Source organism: Bactrocera neohumeralis, chromosome 6, assembly GCF_024586455.1.
Source record: "Bactrocera neohumeralis isolate Rockhampton chromosome 6, APGP_CSIRO_Bneo_wtdbg2-racon-allhic-juicebox.fasta_v2, whole genome shotgun sequence".
NCBI classification, from domain to species: domain Eukaryota; kingdom Metazoa; phylum Arthropoda; class Insecta; order Diptera; family Tephritidae; genus Bactrocera; species Bactrocera neohumeralis.
The window spans coordinates 70333556-70361110 of record NC_065923.1 but is presented as its reverse complement, the minus strand read 5'-3'; the positions used below and the strand labels follow the sequence as shown (position 1 = coordinate 70361110).

The 27555-nt window shown below is 32.3% G+C and overlaps 1 protein-coding gene across 14 annotated transcripts in view; it reads left to right on the top strand.

Moving 5' to 3' along the window:
* LOC126763544 (CUGBP Elav-like family member 4) overlaps window positions 1–27555 on the top strand; it is a 955905-nt gene that overhangs the window by 612643 nt on the left and 315707 nt on the right. For all 14 annotated transcript variants that reach the window (XM_050481138.1, XM_050481135.1, XM_050481141.1 and 11 more), the window contains one exon: window positions 18449–18497. In XM_050481138.1, the coding sequence (XP_050337095.1) occupies window positions 18449–18497 (49 nt within the window). The remainder of the gene's footprint in view (window positions 1–18448; window positions 18498–27555) is intronic.

Sequence of the window (27555 nt, the reverse complement as noted above, 5' to 3'; positions counted from 1 at the left end):
TCTGTGCGCTAGCTGCTCACTTGTTCGCCATTCGCTAGAAATGATTGCAAGTTAATATTAAATGAAGCATCGACAACATCGTTGGCAACAAAAACAGCAAAAATACATGTAGCGATGTATATGCATGCCGCTAGCTCAGCGCGCTGTTGTAAATGGTATTGTCGATACATTGCCAGCAGACATCAAACACCAACAATATATCGTACTTGTATATGTGTACGTGTGTATGTGTGTATGCATGTGTGCGTGTGTATTTACAATTACAATTACATTGATGCTTGGCAGTTGGCAGCTGAGGCTAAAACAAATGCGCTACTAAATGGGAACAAACGAATGGTCATGGCTGTTGCATACCTTGTGATTTCATGAAGGCACACATACATTCTTACAACCTCGATATATATTTTGCTCAATCTATACAATTTGAGAATATTTTTTAAAGGAATTGCTTGCTGTAATATTTCTGTCAGCTGTTGTTGTTTCTCTACCTACTCTCCTCTACACGCCATTTCAATGCTTGAGTACACACACATATACCTTTTACAATATCAATTAAAAGACGTGATGTGCTTAACAAGTGTATGAAATTCATTCGGGCGTATTGAATTCTTCCTGCGCTTGAAATTCTAGCTGTTGCTTGCCTTTATTTGTTTATTTTGTCTTCACAATAATATCTAACATTCTGTTGTGTAGCATACTTCAAGGCGCGCTTTGATATCTCAAAGTCTATGGACTAATACACTTCAGTTATTTTCATACTTCATTTCAAGACAGTTTCTGTATAATATTTATTACGCTAAATTATAATGAATTAAAGGAAATAATAGTTGTGTTCAATTGGTATGAACATATTCTCAGAAATTTTTGAAAAATTCAATGACTGAAAATTTCTATATTTTTTTTGTTGGAATATGCATATTATTACGAATATTCGATATAATTTCTCTTTTAATATAGTTTTTTTTGTGTAATTTTAGTGATAATAAAAAAGAGCACTCGCTATTTAAAAATGTATAATATAACATTCAAATTTCAAATTTACAATAAGCTCTCTTTAAATTGAAAAAATATATAAATGACAAGGGCTTGGCTGATTGCCAGTTGAATATTTTTCGTCCATAAATTTTTTTTTTTCTTCTTTTTCTAAGTCTAATTCTTTTCTTTGATAACTCCACCTGATAAATCGTTGAATATTGTGTGAAAAATATATATTCAATGTGGTAATATGGTCTACTCATAATTGATTTTAAGTCTCCTTAGCTATTGTATAAATCACATTTTTTATAAAGGAATACTATTAGTAAGACATAAAGTGGGCTATAGTGCAATATCATAGTTAACGAATTGGGTATATTTACAACTTATTAATAGAAAGTTAATGAGTTAGCACAAAAAATAAAAAAAAATTCTCAGTTGAAATGATATTATTCTGCAAATGAAACCATAATTGAACTTGTGGAACACTAAGCTATTTAAAATTATGAACTAATTTTCAGAGATATTGCTTATGAAATTAGATGTAACATATTTTAAGTTATGCAAGCTGTAACTGAAGAGAAGGTTAACTATAATAAAGGAAGAACCATTCAGAACTATAAAGACAGTCTTGACTTTAATCAAATCTTTAAGATATAGTATTCAGTGGAAGATGCTTTAAGATTTGTTAAACTGTTATATTTTTTTCTTAACAGAGACTCAGTTGTACCCAACGGAAGCGACTTCAGAAATTATTTATATAAATTATATAAAGAAGAAGTCACAGACATCCCATTTATGCTTTATCTTTTATGGTTCCACAGTTAATAATCTTACATATTTTTTGTAGACAAATATTATTTCAAAAACCGATTAAAAACCTTTTTCTCATTTGCAATTTGGCTTCATATACGCTTATGCACTCGAAAGTATGTATTAAAATAAATTTCCAAGCCTGTCAGAGTTGCAAATAAAAGCAATTCAAGCTGTCACTCAAGCATTTCCAAAGCATATGTACAAGCAAAAAGTCAAAAGCAGCCGTAGAACAACAACAGCAAAAAGTTGTGAAAATCGTGCTGAGTTGGTAACACATACACACATAAATATAGTACACTCATACCACACATATAACTACCTGCACCACACGCACACAATCACTTAACCAAACCGTTATACTAGTAGGTCTCATGAACACATATGCAAAAACCGTTATGTACTCAGTTATTCACGCAATCAATCGATTAATGGTCGGATAATTTTAGCAAGAATGTCAAAGTCATCAGCGCACAAGGCAGATAGCGAGCGAACTGCGTCGCACTTTTGGGCAAAAATAACGCCCGCATACCATACTTCTATATAAGTGAGGAACTGACAGTGCCAAAGAAAATGCTGCGCTTGAGCAACAACAATAAAAATAGAATTACAATAATATAAGCACGAAAACGGCAAATCAGCCGTCAACTCGCTTGCGCCGCACAATCTATCACACAATCTGAGCTGACACGTACGCACAAAGGTGCGCAGCAAAATGTATCTGTGTGCGTAAAATGTGTAGCCTACATGAGTGTAGGTTGACGCGCCTTGAAGAGTGCTTCACAAAATGACTGTTTTACCTACATTATAACATTTTACCTTTTTGACAACGCAAATTTCAATCAAAATTTCTACGAAAATTCATCTCAAGTTATCCTTATTGCTGTTGTTGTCGCTTTCACCTAACTCAAGCAGCACTTGCTGTTTGTTGTCGGTGCTGATGCCGTTGCTGATGCTGTTATTTGCATAGGTTCTTTATTCAACGAATTTCCATTACTGATAATACCAAAGCAGTCAGAACACATACAACGGCACATACACATATATATACACATACTTGCATATATGCTCGCTTCTCGTTTTCAAGCAGGTGCGTAGCTGTCTTCTGCTACACACTTCGTCTTTGTGTGCGCCTAAAGCTGTGCTGTGGCTGTGGTTCAACCTTTAGCCTGTAGTATATCTAGTATCTTTGTTTGGGTGGCAAGTGAGGTGGAAGTTACCCACAACGACTTGGATATGTGTATATAAGTATGTGTGTTAGCAGTTGGCAGTAAGGCTTATCGATTTTTTATTTTGTTTGATTTTTTTTTTGTTGATATTTTCTTTTTTTTGTGATTTTTTTCTTCTGCGCATAACCAAACCACATGCAAATTTGCATGAGTTGGGGATATTTCAAGTAGCAGCGAAAGATATTGATTGAAATTTTGTGGAGGTGCTGGCAAAAATGCCATTTTTTCTTAATGTGATGAAAAACGTTAACGAAAAACAGGCAGAAGGGGAAAAATATATAGTGAAAAGAAAGGAAATGAGGTTTCTTCTAAAAAGTATTGAAATAATTGAAATATTTGTAGGGAAATAGACCGTGGTTGGCATAGTGAAAGTAGTAAAAAATTTGTAGTTTTTGAGATCTGAAAACTTGCACTCGTATTTTTCTAACTAAGTTGCTGCTCAGTTCTTAGTTTGGCTTATAGCTGTGGCTTACAGCTATCATACAAATGGTGCGAACGGAATCAAGTGCTTAAATGACAAACTTTTTTATTTGACAAGATATTTGCACGAAATTTTATATAGCTTCTTTTTTATTGCAATATCTGAAGAAATTATTGAGATCGGACCACTATAGCGTATAGCTGCCATACAAATCCTACGATCGGAAACAAGTGCTTGTGTGGAAAACTTTTTTATTTGACACAATACCTTCATGAGATTTAGCACAGCTTATTTTCTGAGACAACACTGCCGACTGAAAATAATTCAGATCGGACCACTATAGCATGTAGGTCTCATACAAAGTGAACGTTTGAAATCAAGTGCTTATATGGCAAGCTTTTTCAGTTGTTAAGATATTTGCGCGAAATTTTATGCAGCTTCTTTTTTAAAACAACAATGCAATATACGAGGAAATTATCCAGATCGGATAACTATAACATATGGCTGCCATACAAACCGAACTATCGAAATCAAGTGCTTGTATGGAAAACTTTTTTATTTGACACGACACCTTCATCAAATTTGGCATAGATTATTCTCTAAAATAACGCTTCAAATAAAAATTATTCCGAAAAATATGGCTGCCATACAAATTGCATTGTATTTGTTGTAAAGAAGTATTTGGTCATTATAGCTTCAGTGCAGCCGAGGTTAACGCTTTTTATTGTTGTATTTGAACAGATGGTTTGCTATTTCTCAGAGAGACAGATAAAATTTGTCTTCAACTTTCCCTGTAAAAAGCCATTAAACATTTTTATAATACTTGTATATGTAGTATATCATTAGTTTGAACTGTCTATAGAAGCCAGCCAAATAAATATCTCATGCTTTTAGCTTCGAAAAATCCATTTGGTAGCATATCCTCCCATACCTTCGGCACACATTTTATTCCACTACCTTCACTTAATGCTTTTCGCTTGCATCTCTTTCTATTTTTGTCTTTTACCCTCATTTAATCGCATGTAATTTCCAATATTCATCAACCGTCCGCTCAACTGCTCGCTTTCTATTTTAAGCACGCCATATTTTTCCACACGATCTAACTCAAAACGTTAATTAGCCGCATACAAATGTGTCCAAACATACCCAAATAAAATGAAGTAAAATGCAAACGAAAAGCGTACGCTAATTTAGGGCTAAAACCCACGAAAATCAGTTTCGGATATGCATTGTTACTTAGTGTTTATGTTGCGGCTGTTTCTTAATTGCTCAGGCAATATAACGCCACGCACACACGCACAGCTGCTAGTACAAATTTATGTAAATAAACATATAGTGTGTACCTGTGATAGCTAATTGCTAACAATTTGGGCTCATGAATGCGTGTCAAGTGGGCTTTTGCTTACGAAAACCGGAAAATCATAACACAAACAACGCACATGTTATGCTTATATAAAGCGAAGATGCATAGAAAAAAGTGCGTGCATATAATTTGTGAACACATAAACGCAAAGTATATGACCATTCAGACAAAAAGCACCATATGTGTGTAGGTAGTAGTGTAGCTGCGTCTATTACTACCTCAGCACAAAACAGGCTAACTGCTGCCTGCTGACATGCAAACACGTCGATATGCCATTTGAAAGCACTTATGTATGTATTGATTTGTGGTTTGGTCAAAGTAAGCCGAAACTTTTGTTAACCCCTAAAAGTATGCTTAATTATGCATATGGCTTGTAGCAAACACGCAAAAGCACTCAAATATGCATCTGGTTGGCGCTTAAGGGGCCAGTTGGGCATTTTTTATATTTTGGAAATTTTGTGTACATAATTTTTAGTATGTTGCTGTAACAACAACACTAAGGGACACTGTGGTGAAAAGAAAACAATTTTTGCTGAGGTGACGCCGAAATTACGGCTTTTTTAATTTGTATGTTATATTTTCAACTAAAAAATTTGCTTACGAGAAAATTATTGAGCTGTGGCGAAGTATTTCTAGAGTTGCTGAATTGATGTTACGCTGATGAAACTCGCTTCAGTCGTTGTTTATATAAATATTTGATGATGATACTAACTTCAGTCTGTTTTTTTGTGCTTATTTTATCTTGAAAAACATCAAATAATTATTTTTATGAATAATTATTTTAAATAATGAAATTAGTTATTCAATTTATAAGCCAAAATTTTCCTGCAGGGTATTTTTAATTAAACGAATGAGATTTCGTTAACTTCTCTACCTGTGCGTGCAAAAGACTGCCATTGGACAAATTAAAAACTAATTTCCTAATGTTGTTTTGTTAATAAATATTATTTTATTGTTATTCTCCATTAAGGAGAGTGTATAGTATTTGCTAATGAAACGATTTGAAATCGGAAAGAGCACAAAACGTGATTAATTAGTCTCAAACTAGTTCAAAAGTGCCTAAAAATATCCAAAAATATGCTAGTTCAAAGGTTATGCAAAATAGAAAAAATTCAACTAGTCCCAAACTAATTCAAAAGTGCTTAAAAATAGCTCACTTCGCTCTACCACATTTTAGCACAGTTGAAACACCCTGCCAGTTCTTTAATGTTGTTGACATAAAAACTCCAAAACAAAAAATGCTCTGCTAAGCCCCACACCTAGCGCTTTACAATTTCAGTGCTTTTTATACTTTTATTTCTTTTCTATATTTCTGCCATCAAATTTTTTGCCCAACCGCATTTGGGTCACTAAATACGCTCGTACAAAAGCAATTTGCGGTCAGCTTAGTTGAGTGCTTTCGAGCACCTATTTTACAGCTTCAGAATGGAGTGCAAAAACAACACGCACACACACACATACATCTACACAAAAACAATTGCGAAACAACACTAATAAAGCTGGAGCAGAACAGCTGACCGACCGCAATACGCAAATAGCTCACAAATGTTCATGTAAATTTTCGGTATTTTCGGCATTTGTGTCTTTGTTGTGGTTTTTGCCACGCATTTGCGTATAAACGTGTCCAGCAAGCAATACGAAACGAAAAAAACGAGAAAAAAGAGGGGAAAAAACGGTTTGGAACTTGTTGGTGAAAAGGCGTGAAAAAGTGTGTAACCGAAAATCAGCATGCACACAACACGCTGTGGCTGACCACAGTGGCACGTATGTAAGCGCACGCAGGATGTGGCAGCGAATGGGGAGTGTGAGCGAGAGTGATAGATAGGATGTTTTGAGTAGATGGTGATTATGTAGAGAATAAGAGTAATAACACGCGTTAAAAACTGCGTTTTTTGAAGAAGAAATGGTCGAAATAATTTTGACATTTTTTTGACAAAACAAAAAAATATTTTGAAATTAACAAAAAAACAAAAACAAATTTAAATATTCTTTGAAGGAAAAACTTAAAAATTTGAGATTTTTGGAAACAAAATTAATTTGAAGTTTAAAAATATTTTGAATTTTTAAATAATACTAAAAAATACTTGTTTTTTATTTTTATTTTTTTGTTTTTTTTAAGCAAAATTGCTTTGACATTTTTTGAATAAAATATTTTGAAAATCTTACATTTTTGAAAAAATTAATAATTTTGAATTTTTCAAAAAAACTTAAAAAGTTTTTAATTTTTGTTTCAAGAAAAACTAATTTAATACATATATTTCTAAGAAAAAATTAATTAAAGAAAAATAAATAATTTTGAATGTTTTGAAGAATATAAAATTAATTTTGAAAGAAACTTTTAGCAAAAAATTACGTTATTTAAAAATTTTGAATTTCGAATTTTTAAATAATAATAGGCAAAATTTTTCAATTGTTTCGGAAAGAATTTTTTTTTTAAAAAATTTTGAAATATGTTTTTGAAAAATAAATGATTTTGCAAAGAAAAGCAATATATTTTAAAATTAGAAAAAAAATATTTTAAATTTTAAATAATAATAAACATATTCTCTTATACTTATGTTTGAAGAAAAATTAATTTGAATTTCTTTGAAAAAACATTTTAAATAAATGATTTTCAACTTTAACAAAGAAATAACAATAATTCTGAATTTTATTTAGATATACTTTTTTTGGAAAAAATAATGATTTCAAAATTGTTTGACAGTTTGAAATTTGTATTTGGAAAAATATTTTCGAAATGAAAAAAAAAATATTTTGAAGGATTTCATTTATTCATTCATTTTTTTTTTCATTTTTTTCGTTTGAATTGTTTTTTACAAAAAAAGATTTAAGAAATTTTGTGTTAAAAAAATGGTTTTAAATTTTTTTTTAAACGATACGAAAAATGAAATTTTTAAATTTTTTCGGGTTTGAATTTTTTTTTCTTTAAAAAAATTTTGTCATTTGTTTTTGAAAAAAAAAATTTTGAAATTTTAAAAAAATATTTCAAAAACATTTTGAATATTTTTTGGAAACAAATTTTTTCTGAAGGAAAGTGATTTCGAAATTTTTTAGAAAAAATGTTTGAAACTTGTTTTCGAAAAAATACGTAGTATAAACGACTTTTTGGAAAAAAAATTTTCGAAGTGAAAAAAAAATATTTTGAATAATTAAATGAGTTTTAATTGTTTTCTTTACTAAAGTAGATTTAAGAAAGTTTTTGTTAAAAAAAAATATTTTTAACAATTTTTTGAACAAAACGATAAGAAAAATGAAATTTTTAAATTTTTTCGGTATCGGTTTTGATTTTTTTGTTTTTTTAATTTTGACATTTCTTTGAAAAATAAAATAATAATAAAAAAATAATTAAAAGGCTTTTGAATATTTTTTGGAAACAAATTTTTTTAAGAAAAGTGGTTTCGAAATATTTTGGAGAAAATGTTTGAAACTTGTTTTTGAAAAAATACGTAGCATAAACGACTTTGAAATTCTTTGAAAAAGTAGTTATTTGAATTTTTGGTTGTAAAAAATTTTGAATGTTTTGAATGAAGTTAAACTATTTTACTACTTTTTAAAAAGAGAAAAATTTTAAATTTTTGGAAAATGAAACTCGTTTAGTTTTGGTTGCTGTTTTTGGAAAATTATAAATATTTTCAAATAAAAATGTAAATAATTGAAGGCTAACACCATATATTTTTTAATATTTAGAAAATTTCAGAAAATGGTAATATTGTTTCAGCTTAAGAAAAATGGTGCAGAATAAAAAATGTTATTAAAAAATTAAATTTATTTTTTAATTTTTTTCTTTTAGGAATTATCAAAAAAACTTGAATTTAAAAAAACAAAAAACAAAATTTAAATATCAATATTTTTTATTTCATTGCTGATGATTTTTTTCTTTTCTATTGCACAATATTTACTTATCTTTACAAGCAATGTTTAAAAAAAATTCTAGTAAATGAAGTTTCTGTACTTCCTTAAAGTTTTTTCTACATAAAAAAATATTTGTAAATAAATTATATTAAATAAATTGAATTAAATTAATTTTACCTACATAACCCAATTTAATTTTTTTCTAACCAAAACAGGGTTTTTTCTCTTACAACATTAAATTTTAAACAACACCCAACGCTATCGCACCTCTAGTTAGCGGCAACCGCAAATTGCATACGTTCACAGCGCTCACGTTTGTTAATTAACTTTGAAAACCGCCGACAAATTATAGTATTTTCATGCCTTTCGCTGCAGTGGCTATTTAGTACAACATTTTTAGTATTTTTCACTAAAAAACATTTTTCCCCACCTTACATGCACACAAAGCATTTAGTGGAAATAATTAAAACAGAGCGTAAAGTTTATCAAGGACCCCAAAACGTATATTATGTGTTAATTTTTTAATAGCTGCGAAATTAACATAATTACATGGCATTAATTATGCACATGATAACATGTTTTTGTCTCCATTTACACACTCGCTCTTACCTTTGAGCTTGTTTTTGTCTAAAAAGCACGCAGGTGCGATAACACACACACATACATTTTTAGTGTACACTCGCTAGTTTTCGTGTTGGCGACACACGAACGAGCGAAATACGTTGATAAATTAATTTTGCATTATTTATAAGCAAACAATTACCTAATCTTTTGGCCGAAATTTCAACTCCATTGTGAAAATTAATGTGTGATTTTAGGCGTTAGACGCTGATAAAATGTGTAAGGATGGGATTAAAGCATGCGTTTTGTATGATTGCTGTGGAAGTAGGGAAAAAACAGGTGCAGTAAAGTCTAAAGCGACTGAAGCTTTCAATCTAGAAATTTTTTGGCTCTAAAACGATTAATTGTTAACACAGGGACAGCCCAATCTAGTCTATTATTGATATATTATTACAAATAAGCTATATAAGAATATTTTCTCTATGGAAACTAGAAAACCCCACACACACACAGCCTGTATATATAAATTATAATAATTAAAGTAGGTAACGCCTGAAGGTATGTTACAAGTAATGAAAAATACATAATTTAACTAAAAATGAAGAAAAATATAATATTTTTGTAGTTTTATTGTGAAAAATAGTTATTCACATATAAATAAAGTATTATATATGTATTAAATATATATAGCTTTAAGTACAGCCCAACACTATGTATGACTGATATAATATTACCATCAGGCTATATAAAACTATTTCTTCGTTTTGAACATGAAAAACGTGTGCAAACATAAACTCATTTATCTAAAATATCATAATTAATGTATGTGACGCCCAAAGGTATGCCACAAGTAATGTAAAATACATAATTTAACTAAAGTATGAGAAAAAATATAATATTTTTGTGGTTTTATTGTGAAAAATAGCCGTTCACATATAAATTTCGTATCATACATATCACTTAAGTCACCATATAGTGCAAGTTACTCACAGTTTCGTATAGATTTTTAGTTAAATAAGCATATTTGACTAAATTTTGGCCCAATTCATAGAACATCTCATGAAATATAATAAGCGCAGGTGATATATATATATGTATGTTGTGTATATAAACGAAATCAAGCACACACATTTACCCACATGTTACACGGTATTTGCTTTATTTATTGTTTGGTAACATACAACGTAATTAATTTGCGATGTAAGCTTCTTGGAAATCAAATCCTTAGAAATCATTATAACTGCTGCTTGCAGCATAACGCCATTGCTAAGCAATGGTACACAATACACCAGCAACTCCACCACCGATACACATTATAATCAGCGCGCTTGCTACCACAATGCTGCTTACCCACACCATTTTCCCAATATTTTTTGCTTGCTTTAGGTGTGTGGGCATAACATTTCATTTTGCTTTCATTAGAATTTCATTAAAATTTCTAATTAGTTTCTTTATTTTTTTGTGCCTCCTCTCGTTCTCTCTCTGCCGGCAGTGTTATATGTGCTACGGCGTACTTGTAAGGCATCATATTACGTTACTGCCACAAGCCATGCAACACAAAGCCGAGCAACCGAAGGCTCAAAGCGTTTTTGCGGCTGCTGTGGCAACCATGCAAGAGCGCTGCTTAGATCTTTCGGGTGCCTGTAAGGGTAAGGAGTGTGTGCCAAAGGCAGCGCAAAGTTATGTGCCGCTGAAGGCTGCCAATAAGTTGGATCTATGTTGGATTTGGGAGTAGATATGTACATATATGGCATTACTGCGTATATAATTAGCGTGAGACAGTAATTAGCGCATTTTGGAGAAAAGGCAATACATTCATGCCATATTTGCTTTGGCTCATAATTCATTATATTTGAAAAATTATGTACTGTGGCTTATAATTATAGTAATCAAACCTCCCTTAAATATTTTACCAACTTTCAGAAGAAAATTATTGCTTATTCATTCCTATAATATATATGTATGTTGAAACAGTTTAGTGTGCTCAAACAAAATTTTCTCTTCCGCTTGAAACTATGCTATGCTATTTATGCGAAATCTTATGATTTTTCAATCGCATCTCATTTTGTTTATTTTTACCACTTTAAACCTCTGGGTTCCAATTTTCTGCACCGATTTTCTGAAAAGGTATTTCTTCATTTTAAATAACTCAGTGTTCCACAAGTTCTCTATTAATTTTTTTGACAGCAGCATCTTGTTTCGAGTGAAAATGTTACCTCTTTCGTTTGGTAAGGCGTAAACCTTCTACTGACATGTACTAAGTACTTACCTTTATAAGCTGTCTTAATACGAGATGATAATTTCTTCATAGCTCTCCGTTTTATTACATTGGTTGACTTAAGATATGACTATATGTATATAAGAAGTATTTTTCTACAATATTTTCTTTTGCCTACTTTTTGTTGCGTGTTTAGTCAATTTTTTTTTTATTTTTTTTTTAGTTTTTGTGGTCCGAAAGAGTTCTTAAATATTTACAGCAGACTCTTTTGTTTTCACAATCACCCAGCTTGTTTTTGCTTACATTATACTGACTAGAACTACAAATAAAGTTCCTAATTTTTTCTACTGCAACAATATACTCTTAAACATGCTTGTATATCCTCTCGATTGATTTTTGTTTCTTCACTGCTGAGTAAGCAGCTGTCTGCCTGACTGCGTTCAGTTCACATGTTCATGTTGTAGTTTAGCTTAGTCTACCTTCTGGCTGGTCAGTTGCCAGAGTTGTTAGTATTTAATTTTAGTTTTCACTCCGCCGTTTTTTTCGTTTTCTAACTTCTCAACTACTTCTTCTTCTGCTGTTTACTTACAAAATAGTAGAAATACTTTTTTCGCCTAGTAGCCTTTATAGTGCGTGTATATATAGTACCGTTAGTATACCATATCTGGCAAATAAATTCCAAATCAGCGTCAATATGCTGTGATGAAGTGTACTGCTGCGCAGCGTTGCAACGGAAGTCTCTTTACTTTACTGGCTAAAAGCGCAGCGTCAGTGCACTGGCCAGCTGCTGTCGAGTAGTTTTGCGCAGCTGGAGACTGACTTCTTTTGCAGCAGTCAATTTGTGTGCCCCCAAGGGCGTTCACTTTTCAACTTTTGGACCACTTTAAATGTTTCAGCGACAGTGCATATATGTACATATGTATTTCATATTTTCACACTTAAAAATTAAGTGAATTTCAAAGACTTTAGAAAAAAAATTTCAAAAAAATTAAAAAAAAATATTTTAAAAGAAAAATTTTGTTGAATTCTGTGTGATGAAAAAGTTTCTGTAAAAATATATTTATTAAAACAGAAATTATTTGTTTACGGCAAAGTTTTACTATTTTTCACACTCACAAATTTAATTTAGCAGAATTAAAAAATAAAATTAAAAAATTATAAAAAAAATATTGAAAAATAAATTTACATAAATTTAAATTCTTGTTTATGAAAACGTTTCTCAAATTTGCCATAAAAAATATTTATTTCTTCCATAAACAAAATAAATATAAAATATAAGAAAATAAAACAATTAAATTTTTTTTTCCAAAATTTTTTTCAATATTTTTTTATTAGTTTTTTCAAAATTTTGGGAAAATGTTTATTTAAAATTTTTTTTATTTTCAAAATATTATTTTGACAATTGATTTTTGTTAAGTTGTTTACAAAATTTTTTTAAATTTTTTTAAATTTTCCAGAACTCGAAAAAGTGTAATACTTCTTGCACATAAATTTTCCTTAAAAATTTAAAAAACAATTTCAATTTTTATTCAAATTATCCTTTTTTTTTAGTTTTTTCGATACATTTTTTCAAAAATTTTTAAAAGTTGTTTTTTAATTTTTTAAGTTTTTTTACATTTTTTTCAAAATTTCTTTTTTTAAAATTATTTTTTTTGACAAGCTTTTTTAAATTTTTTCAGAAAGTTTTTCTCAAATTTTCCAGTACCCGAAAAAAATGTAACACTTCTGCCTCAGCAACTTTAAAATTTGCGTCTTATAGCCTACTTTTCAGCGCCACTACTCTTACTCCTACTACTGTTTCATTTGGAACCAAACAGGCAGTTGCATTATTTGTTTACACGGCAAAAGGATTATCATTGCTTAATATTTATTCAACTCTTCAATTATGCGTACTGCGCCGTTGACACAGCGATTATTAAATATTGACCAGCTGAGTGAATAATATTGTATACAGCTTTGTCACCAGACACTTGTATAGCGCTTTGCGTTTAATAAACTCTATTATTGACAGCCTAATTTCGATTATTAGTGTTTCACTTCATCGAAATTAAATGACTGACAAGGCTAATTAATATGGTAGTCAAACGTATATATGTATATATGCGTCAAGATATTTGCGCGCTTAAAATTATGCAATGCTAATGCTGATTAATTGACACTAAATTAAGCTTAAGGTGGTTTTCAGAGCAATAAGTTAAATAATGTGAGGCGTATCGGCAGACTTAAATGCTTAAGTATGAGTGATATTTTAATAGAAGTTATAATTATAAAAAAGTATGCATGAATTTAGGCACTTTTAGTCTATCTTTGCTAGCATACCATTGGTACCAGTATTACTTGATTCTTTTTTAAATTTTTTTAATCTGCTTCCCTCCTGTTTTCAAACTTCTCTATGAAAATACTTTACTTAGATTGAAAATTTCGAACACCATTCCATATGAAGCACTTTTGTAAAGCAAAGTATACATTTAGGCTGCTAATTAAACTAGTAACTGTAGTTACTGATATCAACTTCATTGAAAAGCATGCACAATTTACGAAAGAAAAAATATATACGCACTCAATTACTTCGGCATCAATACACTAATTGTAAGCCCCAATTGAGCGCAATATGCAAAGGATTTTCAAATGTATCATCATCGTCTACCCACACACATAATACCCACCACCATAATACATGCAAGCTTGTTGCAATAGATAAATGCAGACATAAATAAGTGCAGTAAAACAAATTCACTTGGAAAATTCGCTATTTACAATTAGTCTGTTGCCAGACACGCACACCGCGCTTAAATTTGCTCTCTTCATACATTTGCTGCACACCATTCCCCTCACGTCAAAAAATCGGCTACAAAAACGCACTCAAGCAACACGTTTATTATGCGTACGTACTCCAGCAAATTTAAGTCCATTAGTCAGTTTTTTTTGTTTTCGCTATGCGCCACCCAGTTGCACCACAGCAAATGCCGCTACGTAACGGTAATTAAAAAAGCTTGTAGTGAAATTTGCACAAGCCAACCATTAGGAATTACAAATTCAAAGCGCCAACGGTGTGAGCTTATAAGTGCACCAATCTGCAAGGGTATAAATGTGTGTGCGCGTGCTTGCGCCTAAAATGCTGCTGCATGTAAATGCAAAACACCGCGCTGGGAGTGAGCTTGGTAAATTTGTGATTTTGTGTACAAATGTATTTTGCCTGCATATACAAATGCTAGCATATGATGTAAATGTGTGTGTGTGTGCGTGCGCTAACACACAGCGCACTTATTTGTAATTCAATTATGTTAATGATTGCAAAACATTTGCTGTATTTACATTAATGCATAATGAATAGGCAGCGCGCAGCGATGGTCGACCATGCTGGTTGTAGTGCGCCTAAAATTATGCTATGCTTACAAATTGCTTTTACCGCGTAGCACGCAGGTCCCGACCGGTTCAATGTTGTGTTAAATGAAAATTTAATAGAAAATCGCAACTGCACACCAAGGCAGTTAGGTGCTAACGCCTAAAAGTAGATATGCATTGGCAAGTACATTGCGAGAATTGTGTGAAGCGCATGCTGCCTCAAACTTTTGCAGCACTTTTTTGGTAATTTCAACGCAGTTGACTTCCATTTAGACCAGCATTTAAGCGAAAAAATAGAAATCCAAAAGCATCCTCTCCATATTTTCAGCGTCTCTCACTCACAACTAAACGAATTTTCAATTCTTTCGCCAGCCTTTAGTCTGTAACTCTTTCCCACGCACACGTTTCCCAACACTTTCCTCTCCACCCGCCAGCACTTCTGCTTCGTTGCATTGCTGTCGCAATTCACTTGTTTCAACTACGCATAAATGAGCCGTGGCTCAAAGCTCAGCTGGATAAATTAAGTGGTCGATGAACTGAATCCTTGTTGAGTGCTGTACAAGCGCGTGGTCGGCGCCGACAACAGCGACGACTGTGTACAAACAAAAACAACACAACAGTGTTGTAAATTTTGCTGTACTATACATGCTGTTGTTCTTATTATTGCTGTCATCGGCTTTGTTGACGTCGCTTATACCACCTTCAAACCCCTCAAATGCTTTCAAATTTACCCAAGCACCATAAGCTTGAAAAAACTTACCGATAGCGACGTCTTTACTCTTGTTGTCTCTGTCACTAACACTTTGTCCATCAGCTACATTGTTGACGATGATGATGATGATGCCGCAAAATTAAAACCAAATGTTTCACCAAAAACTCGCATTTAGCCTTTGCTTATACTCGAAACGTTGGCTTTTCGGTTATGTAGGTTGGGATTGGGTTAATAGTCAAGTATGTAGTTGGTATATTAATCAAATTCGCCGGTTAGTTTGGTTTACTCGCTATGGTTAGTAGACATAGTTCATGACGATACTATTTTGAGGCCATAAATGGGTGCTGTTTGTGGACTTACTTTTCTTTATGTTTCTCAAAATATTAATAATTTGACATTTAATGTGATATGGAGTGATCTCGAGCCAAATTTCTGCCATTTGGTATAAGAAAGTATCAGCAAAAGAAAAATAATTTTAAATTTGATAAAATTGCCAGCTAAGACTAACTTCAAGTCTTCTTGTAAAAAATTGAATAGAATAGCATTAAACAATAATACACCATAAATCTGACCAGGGATCGTTCTGTAAATGGTTTTAATCCAAAAATGTAGTACATCTTTGGGCGTTCCTCAGTTTTTTTGGTTTAGATTAAGCTAAAAGCTAAGTAATTTAAAGGATTTTTCAACTTCATGGCACACAATGACAGATTAAAATCCGACAAGAATACTTTATTTAATTGGAAGTAATGCCAAAATTTAATATACCTTTAGGCGTTGTTCAGTTTTTTTTGGCTTAGATTAAGCTAACCTAAGTAATTTTAAAGATTTTCATGGACTGGAAATGCAGCAAAAAGTCTTTATATGATTGGATGTAATTCCAAAATGTAGTATACCTTTAGGCGTTGCTTAATTGTTTGGTTTCTCTTAAACTAAACCACGTAATTTTAAGGTTTTTTTCTTATATTATGACAGGCCGAAAATCTAACTAGATGAATTTCTATAACTGCATAGAAATGTAGCATACCTTTAGGCGTTGCACAGTTTTTGCTAAACTAGAGCAATAAAATTTTAAATTTACTATTTAGTTGAACTGATTTTGTTACCAGCTGTCAAAATTTTAGGTTTATTACGAAAATATAGAATCGGCTGCTATTGAAACCGGCTCCTCACACTGTGTATCCTTTTCGTCTATACACAAGTTTTAAAAGCTTCCTAACTTATTGTACGAGTTCTACAAAAAATCACATTAGAATCCAAACAGCAGGTCACTGAATTCGAAATTATTGACCGCAAATTATTTTCCGACATTCTCTTGGCATTTTATTCAAATATATTCAAACAAATTAAATCTCATTTCCTTTTCTGCCTTCACTTATCCCTAAAAAACTACCTCAGTTCAATTATTTATGCACTGCAACCGAAAAGAAAATAGAATAATTGTTTTTTAATCCACTCACTATAGTCGTAAGCCAGCCAACGTTGAGCGCCTAAAATTATGCAATCAAACAACCTGCCATCAAGCTGTTTGCGCAGCAAGCGCTTACGTCAATGGCTTGTGACTAACCAATCTGTTAGCGTGAAAATTGTCTGTCTAACAAATCCTTTGTTTCTGTGCCACAGACCAACGGAACAAGCGCAGCACAACAACAAAAACACTCGAATATATACATGAAAAAGTAACTACCGTTTCATTGTGGCACTGTGCGCTCAAAGTGGTAAATCGTAATCACCTGCCAATCGTCCTTTAATAAATTATTCAACTAAATCACCACTTAAATGCCGTAGCCAACAACAACAGCAACAAGGAATGCACAATTCAATGACCAAATCACCCAATAGCCGACGAGGTCAACCAACATCAAAATACCGATTCATTCACAACATACATATATATTTATGCTGTATATACATATATATATATATATATATATATGATATATATATACTGAGAAACATTCTCTGCAAAACCAATTCAATACCTATCCACAACAGCAACAACAAACAAGACAAGAACATTAAGCATGCTGGTGAATTACTTACTTGAAGGATAAGTGCAGAAAGCGGAAAAATAACGAAAGTAGCAGTGGAAAAAAGCAAAACAATCGGTAAATGGAATTGCAGCAACAAATGCAACAACTCTCTCAAGTATTTTGCGGCAGTTGCGCCACACTGGTGCGCGCCTGCTTGACCCGCAACCAACACTAAGAGCCTTATTTGCTTATTTCTCCAAGAGCCGGTGGCACGAAACACTTGCCGTTATCTATTTAACTGTTGTACATAACGGCAAATATCCTTTGCAATACTCATTTTTTAAGCCACAGCATTGATCCACTTGATCCAATGACTTTGGTGCGCTGCGTCCACCCAAAAGGCTCGTCACCTGCCCGTTAGGTAAGAAGACGTGCTTTTTTTTTAGCTGTTTCTTGCTTTTATTGCACTTGACCGTTTGCTAACCCATTTCAATTGCTTTGCGGGCAGTTGTTGTAAAGTCTTGTTGTTTTACCTTCTTTATTTTTTACTTAATTTTCCTCTTATTTCACTACGTTTTGACTTCACCGGTGATTTGTTAAGGCTTTTGCGCTTGATTGCAACGTCAGTCAGTGGTTCGAACGAAACAAAGACTAGTCATTTGAGTGATGGTAATAAAATTAATGTTGGCACGGCTGGTGTGCTTTCAGCATATGGCAGTTATAGATGAAAGTACACATACGCATATGTGCAATATTTTAATAGAATTAAATTTTCTTTTAAACTAATTAAATATATGTAATAAATATATTTGTATATGCCATAAAGCTTCTATGTGGAAGCTTCTACCAATGAATTTACTATTTCAATTCAATTTAAGCCCTTTGGTGGCTGCATTGCTGTGGTTAGCCAAAGGTGTCTCACAAAGAATTTCTATGAATTTTATCAAAATTAGATTTCTTATTTATTTTCTTTATCTTTTGCATTGCAGATGAACCGTGCTTTACAGCTCAAGCCAGCTGAAAGTGAAAGTCGAAGCGGTAAGTTGGAATATACACATAATTTATGGTATATAAATCCATGTACATACATAAATACATACATTTTTTAAATGAGTTAAAATAAAAAAGAGAATTTAAAAAAGGAAAATTAAATATAAGAAAATAAAAAAAAATAATTATAATTAAAATTAAAACTAAACTTACTATATCAATTAAAATTGAAGTTGAAATCAACTAATTAACTAAAATTAATAAATAAATTAATATATAAATTAAAATTAAAATAAATTTATAAATTAAAATTAATTAAAAAATTTACATTAATAATAATACAAAAATTAAAATAAAAATTAATTAAAAAAATTTAATTCAAAGAAATAATTTGTATTTAAAATGAATAAACTTAATTAAAATTGAAATTAAAAAATTAAAATTAAAATCAAAACCTCAATTAAAATTTTAATGAAACCCTCAATTTAAATTAAAATTAAAACTAATTAATATCAAAATTAAACAAAAATAAATTTTAAATTAAAATTAAATCAATGTTAAATTAAAATCAAAACCTAAATTCAAATTCAAATTAAAACATCATTGAAACTAAATCGAAAATTCAAATTAAATAAAACTAAAAAAGATAAAATAAAATAAATTAGAATTAAAATAAAATTAAAACTATAATTAAATTCAAATTTAAATGTAAATTAAGTGTAAAACTAAAAAAAAATTTAAAAAATAGCTAAAATAAAATAAGGTGAAATTAAATAAACTATAATTAAAATTAAATAAAATAAAAAAGTAAAATAGTTAAAATTAAATTAAAGCTCAAAATAATATGTAATCAAATTATTATAAAAGTTAAAATTAAAACAAGTATTATAATTAATATTACTAAAAAAATTTTAAGTTTAAATTAAAATTAATTAAAGAATTAAAAATAATACATAAATTAAACCTAAGATTAAAGCTAATAAAAAATTCAAATTAAAACTAAAACTTAAATTAAAATAAAATTAAAGATTAAATTAAAATTAATTAATGAATTAATGAATTAAAAAAATATTAAAATTATACTTAAAATAAAATTAAAGTTAAAATAGAATTAAAGTTTGAATTAAAATTAATTAAAAAATATTAATTAGAAAAGTTAAAAAAAATAAATAATTAACAATAAAATTAAAACGGAAATTAAAAAAAAATTAAAACTACCTACAATATTAATCACACTAAGTAATCAATTATATTTATGGAACCTAGAATAAAATAAGAATATTGCCACAATATAATTTTTTTTTTTTTTTAAGTTAATGTTTGTTATTTCAATTTGTTAGAAAGAAAATTCTGTAGAACTTTTAAAAACCTTTTTGAAATACTGCATAAGTCACTAAAGAAAATTTCCTTAAGCCTTTCGAAATTTCGAGTACAATAAAAAACTGTTTTATAGCAATTTTTTTTTTAAAGGATACCTTAATTTTTAAACAAGAGATGTACTATTTTTACATACAAAAATAATGCAAGTTTGAGGGAAAATAAGTTGTCAAGGCGTTGATCCTTTTAATAACTGTAAACATATATTGTACACTGTTTTCTTTAAGAATATGGTTTGTGTAGAACAAATTTCACAAATCTCAACAGCTTTCTTTACATATTATACAAATGGAATTTAAAAAAAAACTTTGTTTTCGAAAATTCTTCCAATAAATGTTTCCTTATTTTTAAAATTGCTATATTTGTACACACCAACACAAAAAACTAAAATATTTCCATTCGCCCTATCAATACTCTGTGGAGAAAGTTGGGACTACGGGCTAACTATACACATTCCACACTTCTTCCCTCCACACACGCACCCAGACTTACCACAGCCTTTGACACGTTTATTGCCATTGTCACTTTGACTTCCAGCCATGCAATGCATACCAATTCAATTTAAAGCGCTGACAGCGATGTCAAACAATTATAACCAACAAGCTGGCAAAAGTATGCAAACGAAGAGGACTAAAACACAAAACGCAGCGGTAATAAAGAAGAAGAAATATGCAAGAAATTTCACAAATCTTGCCGCAGCAAGCAATAAAATGAAGAAAATGAGCGCAGCGCAGCAGTAACTTTGCCAAGCAACACGCACATACACATAGATGCATATATACTTGGAGCCACAAGCCAAAAGCTAAAACTTTAAGTATTGTATAACACAAAAAGGACATTCGAACAAAGTCAAGCGATGTAGTGCGTATGCTTTGAGGGCGCGCAAACCGCAAGCAAAGCGTACGTGCATATGTATGCATGTGACCTTTAAACTATGCTAGAGGACGATGTCAAAATATTAATCGTTTCATTGCTCCTGCTGGGCGGGAAGAGCGCTGGCGAAAGTATAAGAGATCAGCGAGTAAAAGTTAGTAGAAAGGCAACGATTGCAGGAGATCTCTGCCGCGTTCGCTTCTTACTTATTTATATATAATCTAGCACTTAGCCACTTGTCTATCCGCCGCTGCTATACAGCCAAGTTTCAGTTTCTACTTATGCCCAGCCAACTGACTGTCTGTCTGCCATTTCTTGAACTGTTTCGCCTTTGCATTTGCCTGCTTGTTTGTTTGTGCGCGTCGCCTGGGCAACAGTTTAAAGTTTTCACTAATCCGACAACGGAAATTGGTCGGGAATTACTGCTGCATTCTTCATCAGTCAAGTGCTTTGCCATTTAATTCTTGCAATTTCATTGCTCCTTGCTTTGCGGTTGAATGGCAGCTGTTCGGCTATACATAAATAACCCCTACTGCGCTGCATCTCTCTCTCTCTCTCTCAACTGCTTTTGGTTGGTAAAAGTTGTATATATGTATTAAAATAATTCAGAACTGCCTGGCTGGCATCACTCTTAATCCACTTGAACTGCCAGTTAGCCAACAAATGCGTCCAACTGCTAGTTAGTTATTTCTTCCAACTCTGCTACATCTTCCAGCTCTACTCTCTCTCCCGATATATACTTCTAAGCATCAAGCATCAAAGTTTTTGGCACATAAAACTTGTCTTATCGCTTGCGCCAAGGCAGTCGTGTGCATTTTTGAATACATACATACAAATATACAAATAAACAAATAACCGGGCAAGCCAGCAAACAAAACTGATGTTACTCATACGCCATGGCGCACAGCATTTCGTTTGGTGCACATTGTCTTGGTGATGATGATGTTGATGACAATTATTTTTTTGCGGTCTGCAGTTCAACTTGCGGCTGCTGGTGCATCAATCGTCCGACTTGTTAGTGTCAGTCATTTGTTAGTGCGGCGAGTCAAGTCAGCAAACGTTAAAGATGGCGACAAGCCAGTGCAAGAGTGCAGTGTGACAAGTTGTGCGCATATTGGTAGAAAATAGAGGAGAGAATGTGTGCGTGTGTCGGCGAGAATCAAAGTTTGCTACGTAAATGCAATTATTTGCGACAAGTTTAATTGCTTGCGGTGAGCAAAGATTCTTTTCAGGATTTTGTGATTAACCGACAGACTTGCAGCTTAGTTGCACGGACGTAAGCAAGTGACTACAAGAACAGGGTTGATAGGTTTTATATAATTTTATGTATAGCAAAAGGTGCCTTTCCATTATATCGGTTGAGTTTATATCACAAAAAATTTAAAAGTTATCTTATATTTAAAACAAAAAAAGATTATTGGGCCAGCTTCTAGTAATAGAACTCAGATTTAGTCTAATATGTATAGATTATTAAGGCGAATTTGAGCAACTGCTTGTTCTTTCTGTTGTTGTCTGGTCGGTAGAGTTTATTCTATATCTTGGAATATTTTTTGCACTCTATTAAGCATGCTCATCTGCAAATATGATTTTTCGAGGCCGACATTCATTCCAAACCAAAAAATTCGGCTGAGTAGGTCTGACTAAGGCAATCTCTATTTTAATTTGATATACACATGCATACACATATTTTCGATACCGAAATCCATCATAAAAGTCAAAAAGTTCGACCGAAAAGGTCAGACTAAAGAACTTTTTATTTAATTTTATTTGCATATATGAATTTTTGACATCAGAACTGATTGAAAATGCAAAAACTTAGACCGAAGAAGTCATACTAAAGATCTTACTAGGAAATTTGATATGCATATATAAATTTTCGATATCCAAATTCATCCGAAAAACCAAAAAGTTAGACCAGATAAGCCAAACCAACCAACTCGCCATTTATTTTCATACACATTTACACATTTTTGATACCGAAAATTATCAGAATTCCCAAAAATTAGACCGAAAAAGTCGTACTAAAGCGATATCTAGAAATTTTATATGCATATATAATTTTTTGATACCGGAACTCATTCCAAAAACCAAAAATTATACCAAAAACAACAAGCTAAATAATTCTCTCTTAAAAATTTGAGGAAAGGGCCACAGAATCTAAGCAGTCTTAATTTGATTTGGTCTCCCACATCTTTCCGATTACGATCTACTACATGCAAGCACAACAATATCTTAATATAAAGCATATTTATGTCAAATTGTTATAAACAACTCATATCACATTCGCTATCGGGCGTCTACTGAGAACTATCATCATTTCCTGTATCTCTCATTGGCGCACAGAGTCTCTATCATAATTTCATGCGTCTTCCACTGAACCACAGATCCGCTATTGTGCACCAGGGAATCAACTATATGCACCTCGAAACGCTGTTCTCCGAACAATATCATTGATTGTTGCCACCAATTGATTGTCATGAAAGCGACTCAAAAGTCAGCACCTGCCTGTGATATTCACAGCCACTAAATTGCTTTTAAAGACTCGCTCTACAACTTTTAATGACTTTTTCCTGAGCTCCGCTCTCACACACGCGCTCAGTGTCTCATTTTACAACATTTTCACTTTGAACTCGGCAGCCTTACATTTCTACCTCAATTACAAGCATACGAACGTGAAAATGAAGAGCGGAGCGCATGGGAAGAGCAAAGAGGAAATTGAGCATGAAAGACTACCTCAATCAGAGCGATGCAACCATATACAATGTATATGTACATGTATATAATTTCATATTATATGTACCTAGTATATGATTACAACAATGCAAACTGTTGGTTGTCGCCGCTCAGCACCACACCACCCACACACACAGTGCATGTGTGGCGCCCGCTCATCTACCACCTACCAGGCATAAGCTTGAGTATCTTTTGAAATATAATAACGAACTTACGGATTCAATTTACGTGACATCATTACAAACGTAAGACAAGAACAAATTACGCGCACAAATACGCGACAGACAATGATAAAAAGGCAAAAAAAAGTGATTTTGCTCGTAAGCAAGTGCGCCACAGGGCTGTGGAGACACCTTAAGTGGGAGTAAAGAGGGAGGGGTTGTGTGGTAAACAGCTACCACTTTCAATTGTGCTGCATTAAGTGAGGTGGAATTAAATGTGGAACGTGAGCAGCAAAGATATGGAGTTGGCCTGTGCGCGGCAAGTTCCAGTGGCGCAAAATTTCGAAAGAAGCAGCGCGACCTAACGTGGAACGTAGTGCTCGAACTGGCACAGGAAACTCGCTACAATATAAAGGTAATGATGATGCATGTGCTGACGTATGTGACACATTTACCAACATTTACAAACGCTAGACACACACACACACAGATGCTTCTGCAAATGTGTGTTTGTGTGCAATATTAATGCTAGAACCGTTGCTGTTGCTGCCTTACAGCGCATTCGTTTGTGATTTCAGTCGCAGCGTGACAAGCAGTGGAATGAGCAGTAAATAAAAATAAATGTCTTGTGGCAAACGCGCATACATGCACAAGTTTTAAACGCTACTGTAGAGCATGAGAAATAGCAAATGATAAAAAAGTGGGGAAATAAATGATTTTCTCATGCATGTGGGGAAAGGGAGACAATATAATATATAAATACAAGTATTATGTAATATACTACTGTGATGAAATTGAAAGGTGAATTTTCTCCACTTCATCTCCTTCAATGTCAATAACATAATTTTATATAATATATTTACATATATTAAAATTAGGGTGGGTCAAAAAAGGGTAAAATATATACCTAATGCTCCCAAAGTTATACTTCATTTTCATGTTGACTTTTAATAAAAGCAAAATTTCACCACTTATGCTAAAAAAAAAATTTGCTAAGCAAAATATAAAAGAATATCCAGAAATTATGCTAAACAAAAAATTTAATAAAACGCCAAAAAGTATGCTTGGTTTTAAAACTTCATTTCTACACTTAAACTAATAAATTTTCGATCTAAAATACATGCCATTTCGTCCTAAAGGTATACTTCTAATGATAGTAAAATTTTAAACGTCTGTGATAAAATATAGTGTTTGGAAATTGTAGGATTTAAGAAAACCGCCTAAAAGTATGCATTAGTCTTGGATTGCATAACTATATTTAACTTGAAAAACATACAGACTTTCCAAAATTATGCTCTATTTTCGCATTCGCTTCCAGTGAAAGCAAAATTTCACAACTTATGCATATTAAAAAATAATATTTGCATAATAAAAAATTTAAGAAAAACGCCAAAAAGTATACCTTTTTATAATTGTACATACCAAGAGCTCACTAAAAAGTATTATTCATTTCTAGGCTTTATAACTATGTGCAACTGTATATATCAAGAGCTCCCAATGGTATACTTAAATTTCACTTTGCTTCTAATAAAATCAAATTTGCATTGCCTAAATTAAAAAAACTATTTATAAATTTATAAAATTTAGGAAAAACCGCGAAAAGTTATGCCTAATTTACAACTATGTGCATCTTTATATATCAACAGATCCCAAAGGTATACTTCATTTTCACCTTAGCTTTTAATAAAAGCAAACTGTCATCACTTAAAATGAAATAAAAATATTTGCGAAGTTAAGAAAACCCCCAAAAAGTATACCTTATTTCTAGACTCTAAAACTACATTTGAAATTAAGCAAATATGGAAATTATATATATGTATGTGTATCAACAGCTCCCAACGGTATACTTCATTTTCACCTTCACCTTAGTTTCAACTTACGCCGATGGAAATTTACACTCAGACTCACTCGCAAAACTGTCTATATAACTGCGCACACAAGCAGTTTAAGTTAAAATTGATGAACTTGCAACATTTTTCACCTTTCAACACAAATGTCAGACATAATAAATTCACAATGCACGTACGCAAGTGAAGATTTCAACCAACATACACACTAATGCAAACACATGCTAGCGCTTACTGCAGCTGCGTGTGAGACAATAACGGTAATAACAACAACAACTAATGCGCATACAAGCTTACTCGGCAGACGGCAGGAAGTGCGATTTATTTTGCTTTATTTCATTTCGTTTTTAGCAGCTTTTGTCTCAACTGCAATAGCAATACCACCACTGCCACAAGCACACAACATTACTAGTAATATAACAGCATTAACAACAACAAGCATAGCACATGTTCAAAAAGCATATACCTACAAGCTTTTAGATGCATATGTGCGTATATATGTAAGTAGATATGTGTGTGAGTGCACATACCTGCCACATCAATGGTGCCACCGGTAGTGCCGCATGCAGTTGCATACAATTCCCGGTGTTGTTTTTATTATCAACATTATGCTTATTGTTGCTGTTGTTATTGTTTATTTGTTGCTTGTTTGCTTTTGTTTTTGCTCTTTTATGCAACGCATTTCTCTGCTATTATTGCCATTACCCACGTACTTCATACATGTGTGGCAAGTGCGTTTGTTTTTGCCTTTTCCCCAGTAAATAAATTGTGACTATTTGTGGCAAGTCAAAAATAAATTATGATTTGCGGTTGCTGCCTTAGTTGGCTGCGTCGCATTGAGCTGTTTGCCGCCCGGCAGCGTTGACTGAGTTGATTGAGTGAAGTGCGGCTGCCGCTGCTGCCTCTGGTGTAGCTCTGTGTGTCTTCGTTGGTTGGGTGTGTGGCTCAGCTGGGGCGTGGCAGTTAGCGTCGACAGTGTAGCGCTGGTAGGGCATGAAATTGAATGATTGCTGTTGCAATTGCGGTTGGGAAATTAAATGCCAAGTAAATGTCTTTTCAGGGAAACGTAGGCATAAATAATAACTTCACTGCTTTGCAGGATTTATGGTTAGTGGGCAATGAAATAAATTTAACTGTGAATTTAAGCATTTAAAGTGTGTGGAAATGCAAGAAAAAACAAGTGTGACTGTAAAATAAAACAGGCAAAGAGACCGAATAAACTTCACCAATAGACAAGTTTTATATTCAAGCATTTGATTTGGTTCGAGCTGTTTGTATGGCAGCAATATGCTATAGTGTCCCGATCTCAATAATTTTGTCACAGATTGCACCATTGTCTTAAACAACAATCTGTGTGAAATTTCGTGAAAATATATCGTCAAATCGAAAAGCTTTCCATACAAGGACTTTATTTCGATCGTTCAGTTTATATGGCAGCTATATGCTATAGTGCTTCGATCTGAACAATTTCTCAGGGGATTGCATAATTTTTTTAAGAAGTAATATTTGTAAAATTTCGTGAAGATATCTCGTCAAATGGAAAAGCTTTCCATACAAGAACTTGATTTGGATAGTTCAGTTTGTATGGCGGCTATATGCTATAGTAATCCAATCTAACAAATTTCTTCGGAGATTATGTACTTTCTTTAAACAGTAATGGTTGGCAAATTTCGTGAAGATAAATCGACAAATCGAAAAGTTTTCCATATTAGGACTTGGTTTTGATTAATCAGCTTGTATGGAAGCTATATCTTATGGTCGGCCGACATCAACGGTTCCGATGAATGAAAAGCTTCCTGTATAAAAAATTACGTGTGCAAAGTTTCAGATTGATATCTCAAAAGCTGAGCTACTACTATCTAATTACTTTTCCCGACTCTAGATGATCAGCAAGCACCTTCCTTATTCTTCAAGAAAAGTCTCAGCTTCAATACATTGATTCTTAACAAAAAGTTTATGTCTACACTCGTTGGCAGTAACTTCCTGTATCTGAAATTTTATATAAATGCCAATTTACTACCCTTTGCACATAAACAAAGCCTCACAACCCTACCCCTTAACTATACCCCACGACCCATAAAAGTTCCACACCCACTTGTCTGAAGCGTCTCTGCT